This window comes from Branchiostoma belcheri, unplaced genomic scaffold (assembly GCF_001625305.1).
Source record: "Branchiostoma belcheri isolate BF01 breed outbred unplaced genomic scaffold, Haploidv18h27 scaffold83, whole genome shotgun sequence".
In the NCBI taxonomy this organism is placed as follows: domain Eukaryota; kingdom Metazoa; phylum Chordata; class Leptocardii; order Amphioxiformes; family Branchiostomatidae; genus Branchiostoma; species Branchiostoma belcheri.
The window spans coordinates 1,014,634-1,021,878 of NW_017804498.1; the positions used below are offsets into that span (position 1 = coordinate 1,014,634).

At 41.8% G+C, this 7,245-nt stretch overlaps 1 protein-coding gene across 1 annotated transcript in view; it reads left to right on the forward strand.

The window, feature by feature from the left end:
* LOC109486747 (leucine-rich repeat-containing protein 15-like) overlaps positions 1-7,245 on the forward strand; it is a 10,296-nt gene extending 3,051 nt beyond the window's left edge. The window contains exons 5-9 of the mRNA XM_019790634.1: positions 2,933-3,059; positions 5,111-5,212; positions 5,596-5,743; positions 6,330-6,921; positions 7,063-7,245. Coding sequence (XP_019646193.1) covers positions 2,933-3,059; positions 5,111-5,212; positions 5,596-5,743; positions 6,330-6,921; positions 7,063-7,245 — 1,152 coding nt within the window. The remainder of the gene's footprint in view (positions 1-2,932; positions 3,060-5,110; positions 5,213-5,595; positions 5,744-6,329; positions 6,922-7,062) is intronic.

Sequence of the window (7,245 nt, forward strand, 5' to 3'; positions counted from 1 at the left end):
TCGTGATCTAGACATGCTAGGGTGACGAAATTTGGATGGAAGGTAGCTCTTGTGCTGGGGAACAAGTGACGTGAGTTTGGGCCCCCTAGCGGCTTGCTCTGGAACTGCAGGGACATTAGTTGAAAAATGTTTAAAGGCGGATAACTCAAGAACCGACTGATGGATCGTCGTGATTTTTAGCATGTAGGTAGCTGAAGCGATGCTTGACATAATGATATTACAATTATGCGAATATTAAGGTAATTTGCATAAATAATGAGGAAATTCTATAAATCAGCTGCATTCCATGATAGGACGATTCAAGCTTGTGACATGTAATTCAGAACGGCAGAAATACAGGCAGATATTGATTATGCAAATGAAGACTTAATTTGCATAATTAACAGGAAAATGTTATAATTACATAGTGGTAATGTCTGGAATTTCATACTTGGGATATTTGAAACTTATGTGAAGGTGAACATAATTAAACATAACTTATTCAAATAAGGAACTCATTTGCATAATTTATGAGAACATGCTATAATGGCATGCATTGATAAGATAAGACTTCTTGTGTAGCCTATGATCAACAGATATAATTGATGCAATATAGGATCCTATTTGCACAATCAGGGGGATTCATCTATAATTTCTTAGTCATAAAGGCTAACATCATTTGGCGAAGGTATGAGATCGTGGAACTCTAGTTTTATAGTACATTCGTGGGGTCGTTTGGCGTAGCGGCAGCGTGCTCGACTCGGAACCAAGAGGTCCCGGTTTCGAGTCCTGATATGCCACCGATCTTATGCCATTGGGAAAGGCCCATTACATGACTTTCCTGAGTATTGTCTTGTCCTGTATTCGTCCTCTGCGTTGGTGCGGAATAAAATAAGTTGATATAACTTGAGTGTGCTGTCACCATGTCTATAGTCATGAGATGTTGGGCTAAAAAATCCCTTCTGACCTTGCTAGGCGCTGGACCTCACCCAGAATCGTCTCACGGCAGTCCGGAGGGACGATTTTGCCAGGCTAACAAAGTTGAAGTATCTTCATCTATATGTGAGTCAAATCCATCAGCACATTTCAACAAATTCATATTTTCCTTTCAGAGAACAATCATCAGAGAAATTGAATACATTACAAGTTACTTTTCAATTGGATTCTTATGATGTTGCTTTCTTTGTCGTCAGCTGTTTTCCGTATCCATTTAAAGGCAATTTACCACTAACTTCACAGTGTTTTGAATTAGCATGCGATGTAAATCAAAACTTTGCCGTAAACCAAATATTTTGTTGATTTTGTCCAAAAATATCTTGTATCTTACACCCGTATAGAGTAACAGTATCACAAGTGTGGAGGACGGTTCGTTCGCCAATCTTGCCGACCTTCTCGCCTTAGAAATATACGGGAACAGTCTCACTAATGTCTCAGCCGCAACATTTGAAGGTAAACAGTATGCGATAGGAAAACCAGCAACATTTGCCCTCAATAACAAGTATGTGTTTTTTTATACTTTGAATCTCCCCCAATCCTGAAAATTGCTCAGCCGTACCGTCACGTACCCATCTGAGACTGGCACGGGCCCACTGAAGTGGTAAAATTGCCCGACCTTGTTCTGTTGCTGCTAGAGTGTATGGCATGACCTGGAAAGGTCAACTCGTTAACGTTGTTGACATGTTTGCGACGACGTGGTAAAACCAGTTGCCTGATGTCTGACAGACAAACTTTGACCTGACGGCACGACGTGTTTCTGTCCCAGGTTTGACTTAGACTGTTTTTACCACTGTCGTCGGATTAAAGTCTGTCTCATGTACACCAGTTAGTCTGTTGTACATGTGACGTTACCTTATCTTAGGTGTACAGGCTCACCGCCGTAGTGTTGCAAAAAGTTTATATCTTCAATGGACTTGGATTTTATCATAATTTTTTGACAACGCTTTCCGTAAGGTGTTGATTTGAAGTTTCGTCCGTTTCTAAAAAAAGGTTTTCACCACACTGTTCCCAGAGGATGTCATCCATATAATCAAATCAACATGGCCTAAGCTTAAGATGTAATGTGATCATATTTTACGACCGGGTCATATTAGGGGGTACTGAACATGTGATCTACTGTCTATAGGTTGATTGATTGCAAACGATAAATTATGTCTTTCTGTTGGACATGACGATATGACGATATGAGCTAATGGTAGGAGAGGAATACCGGGCCCCGGGTTTGAAAGAAAACAACACAGATTGCGACGTATAGGATGTATTTTTCCCTACAGGCCTAGTATCTGTGGAACAGATATTGATAGGAGGTAACCCTATCAAAAGCTACCCCGATGACACGTTCTGGCATCTTCCGAAGCTCAGTCAGTTGGGCCTAATCGGCAACCCACTCGTGAACATCAGTGACGTTTTGCTGTCGCGCCTTCAAGGCTTGAAAAATGTAAGGAAACCAGTTGTGATCGCGTCGATTTGTTTTTGTCGGAGCTTATATACAATCATAGAAAATTAATTCTGTTTACAGTAATACCATAGTTTTCCGCTGAGAAATACTATGATGAAGACAAGAAACCGAAATGTTCTCGGGAGATATGTATTAAACGTAGGCAACTTATCGTGTTAACATTGGCCACGAGTGATTTGTCATTTTTACGTATGATGGACCCAATCCGATGATTTGGAAAAAAAACATCCCCCCCCCCAAAAAAAAAGGAAACGCCGACCGCTCCCGAAACGCCTGAAAAGGAGGCTATTGAATGATATCCGTCTCTAAAATGAAAAGAGTGATGGATGCTATTCGAAACGCTGGAAAGTCATCTTCGTTTATATGTAGTAGAGTTTGAATTGCCTACATGTATCGTTTACCTAGATCGATGTCTGACCTACATCAAATGTATGAACCAATTTTGTATATGCATGAATGTGAAGATAAACGGCGTGTCCTGATCTGCCTCCTTCCCAGCTTGCCATAGCCGACACCGGCCTGACGTCTGTGCCTGCACTGCCGGCTTCCCTGGAGTCCCTGGTGATGTTTCGCAACCAGTTGACGGAAATCCGCCCGGGAGACTTCACAACGCTTCCCCGGTCAGGTAAAGCAACTGTTCTGTCCAACTGAACAATTAGAAATTTCACTTGGCGTCAATAAGCTGCGTTCCAATTCCGATCCAGTTCTATAAGACCATATTACGAGAATCTATCTTTGGCGACGCGCCATTATAGAACGACTCATGCGACGCCTCTCCACGGAAAATATATCTCGGTACTCATTTTAAATTGGCAGTGACATGACTTGATATGTTTCGGCTCTGCTTGTATCCATCTTCAGGGACAGGAGACCACCTTCCACTCCCCAACCTAACCAGCTTAAACCTGGCGACTAACATACGTCTTCAGAAGATCCACCCGTTTGCTTTCGCAACCTTACCTGCACTGAAATCTCTATTTCTGTCCAGGTATAGTTCATTCAATACTAAGTGGTGGTATAGTATAACGAGCTTATTGTTATGTGAAAGAAAGCCTAGTAATCAGGCTTTGTTATGACATGACAATCAAGAGTTAGGTTCCATTCACACTCAGCTGAGATGTATATGGTTTAATGTAGGGCATGTGGTCTTGTTTTTACTAGAAAACCAAACATGCTTCGTATTATGTTGTAAACGGAGAACAGAAAAAGAACAATAGGTTTTTCTTCTATGTTTTCTTTTGCAGCAATAATTTTCAAACCATTTCGTCAATCGATCCAGATGGATTCGGCGGCTTGACGAATTTGCAAAATTTGAACATTGACGGAGTAAGGTCCTGTACCCCGCGTATGTATCTGTTACCATGTGACAGGTTCTCTTTACTTTTACCTTCGGGTAACAAGGTATTGTTCAGGTGTGCTTGTGTCTGCTTATGTGGCAGGAAGTTTTTTTGCTTGGGAGATCTGGTTACCGCAGATTGACCCATAGGTCAAGTTGGAGTTAAGTCCCAGGGGTAAACAGAGATGTTTACAATAATTATTAAAGCAATTGCAAGAAATCCATAGTCAACTAGAATTCCGAGATCTCATACCTCCATGAAATATGATCTTGATATGTAAATGTAAATTTCTTCTTTAATTGTGCAAATGACCTCTGCATTAACATGATATAAGCATCGTGATGTATGTTAACTTTTGATTAACTTACAGATGTCCCAAGTATGACATTCTCATCATTCACCATTACGAAATCATAGAATTTTCGAATTAATTATGCAAATTAGGTCATCATTTGCATAATTAGTATCTGTTGAAGTTCCACCTGCCATAGGTTACATACATTACATGTATGTAAGTAGTATAATGTAAAACACTGTAATTATAGAATTTCCTCATTAATTATGCAAATTAAGTCCTCATTTGCATAATTTGCATTTAATTATGTACATCTCTCTCTCAGCTACCTACACACCAAAAAAAATGAAAATATGTTGTTCCTGTCTGGACTTTTCGAATTAATTATGCAAATTAGGTCATCATTTGCATAATTAGTATCTGTTGAACTTCCGCCTGCCATAGGTTACATACATTACATGTATGTAAGTAGTATAATGTAAAACACTGTAATTATAGAATGTCCTCATTAATTATGCAAATTAAGTCCTCATTTGCATAATTTGCATTTAATTATGTACATCTGTCTCTCAGCTACCTACACACCAAAAATAATGAAAATAGGTTGTTCCTGTCTGGACTTATTGGCTTTTAAACATTTCGCCAGAAAGTGCCCTGCAGTTCCAGAACAAGCCGCTGGGGGGCCCAAACTCATATGACTTCTTCCCAAGCACGAGAGCTACCTTCCATCAAAATTTCATGACCCTAGCATGTCCAGATCGCGAGATATCAAAACCGGAAGTTGCGCTGCAGTACCAAGGGAAGCCACTAGGGGGACCAAAATCTAATCATTTCCACACACCAAGTATGAAACCAATCCATCCAGGCGTTCTTGAGTTATCTTGTTGACCAACAGACGGACGGACAGACGGACAGACGGACGGACAGATAAACGCAACTGAAAATATAACCTCCATGACACATTTCATGGAGGTAATGATTTGACATAAGCGATACCTGTACACAAACATGGTTCTTAAGTGGCAAATTGTGCTTTGGTCACAGGTGTATTTAGGCATCTCCCTTGCCTCCAAACGGTAACCTTGGGAGAAAGGTTAACCTGCGATTGTGACTTGCTCGATCTCGTGAAATGGATAAACAAAACAGGTACGTTTTCTCCTCTGTTCCTCTGTAGTGATATATAAGACCTAAGAATTAGAATATCTGGGAAAAAAAATTCTCTTCACTTCGTAAGTGCAGTTCATAATACTTTTTATAGGTGTCGTTTTGAATACAGATGGTTGATACTATGGGGGAAGTTTAAGCTGTAATTTCCAACACAAAGAACTTGTCTTAACCAAATTTTCGACTGTAAAACTCCAGTCTTTGTCATTAGGAATGAGCAATCCACCGCCTCCTCGACGTCACGTCATAGATGACACACGTAACTCGGTAGCAACATGAGATGGTGGATATAGTTTTAACCCTATAATATTAGACGTCTGGAGCGCAAAAACTTGCATTCTATGTATCTGCCAATGTTTTTGCAGTCGTGAACGTCAGACCAACTCCACCAACCTGCTTCCTCCCAAGGAGGTTGAGGGAACGTTCTCTGGAAAACCTACGCGAAGAGGACTTACAGGTGACGTGTCCAGCGACAAGTGTCCCAGCGACACCAGAACCTACGGCGCAGACCTGGTACATGTGACACAATTATAGCCTCCTTCGCAGACTTGTGATACGGCGGCATTAATATTTTTTTTCGGGGAGCGACGCGAGTTATGCAGCGGAGGGACGGTTTTGCCGCCTAGGGAGTTTGCCGGGGAGAGTTTTCACTGCGGTGAAAAAGTCACTTCCGACAAACTCCATAGGCTAACACAACTCACACAAATTACATGTATGTCTTTCCGATAAAGCTCAAAATCATCTACAGAATTTGCCTAAGTGTTCAAAATAGGAGCTGGCCTGCTGCTGTTCGTTACGGCTATTACGGCTTGGCAGTACTAGTACTGTCCCTCATTTCAGCATCAGTGTCATTCAAAGTAACGATATCTATAGATAAACCACCACCCTTTCCTCTTGACTAAATCGCGCTCCAATATAGTAACATAGTACCACGGTAAAGATAACCATTTAGTTCCTCAAGCTAAGTAGCCATCGCCTTCTCACCTAATGATGATGGCGTATGACCTAGAATGAACTAAACATCGACATTGGAATGATTATGGCATGTTGATTGTATGCTTTCAACTTCATGTGTCTGTGCTGTTCTATATTCTTACAGCCCGACACCATCTCCGCCACATGCAACCATGACAACTCCTTCCCAAGGCGGCTCTCTCTCCTTAGCAACTCACAAGTCGTCAAAACCACCTATGTCATCCTCTACAACAGGACAAACAGTACCTGTCATGTGCGAAACATGTACTAGCCCAACAAACGTCATAGTACAGAACGTAAAAGACTCTCTTGCTGAGGTAAAATGGGCACACGGTGGTAGCAAGGATCTGACAGGATTCGTTATTCAGTACAAAATCCTTACAGAAGAGAACTCGTTGAAGGAAACAGAACTGGTTCACTCGACACGCCGATCCTATCCCATATGGGGCCTTCTCTCTGACACGCCCTACTTAGCCTGCGTGGCTGTCTCCTGTAAGAACAAGGTTAGGCAACCAGTAGTAGATGACTGTGTGTACTTCGCAACGGGAAAGACTGCAGTGTCTGTCCCACAAGAAGCAGTCGTGGGCTTGGCCGTCGGAGTGCCCCTGTTACTACTCATCCTCGTGATGGCGGCCGTCATCGTTTTCCTGAAGAGGAAAGGACGCTCCACTGCCGAACACGTGGATGAACGCAGGCTTGGTCAACGTCAAAAACAGGTATTTTTATTTGTTGTCCTTTCATTACATTAATAGGGATAGTGTAACGACGGCTTTAGTTTTGATCTCTTATATGTGCACATTGTTGTCCTGGGCTTGAACCATGTACAGCGGGCCGATTTATTTTTTTTTACTTTACAGGAAGCATCTATCGGTTTGGCTGAAGTCCACGGTGATATCACAGACGACCCTCCATACAACAGTATCAACGAAGACCTGGATAAAGGTCATCAGGAAAACCCGTACCAGAACCCAGACTTCCTGACTGAACCGGGGGAGGCCGGCACAATCACTAACCCCTACATAGACTTTCCTATGAAGTAG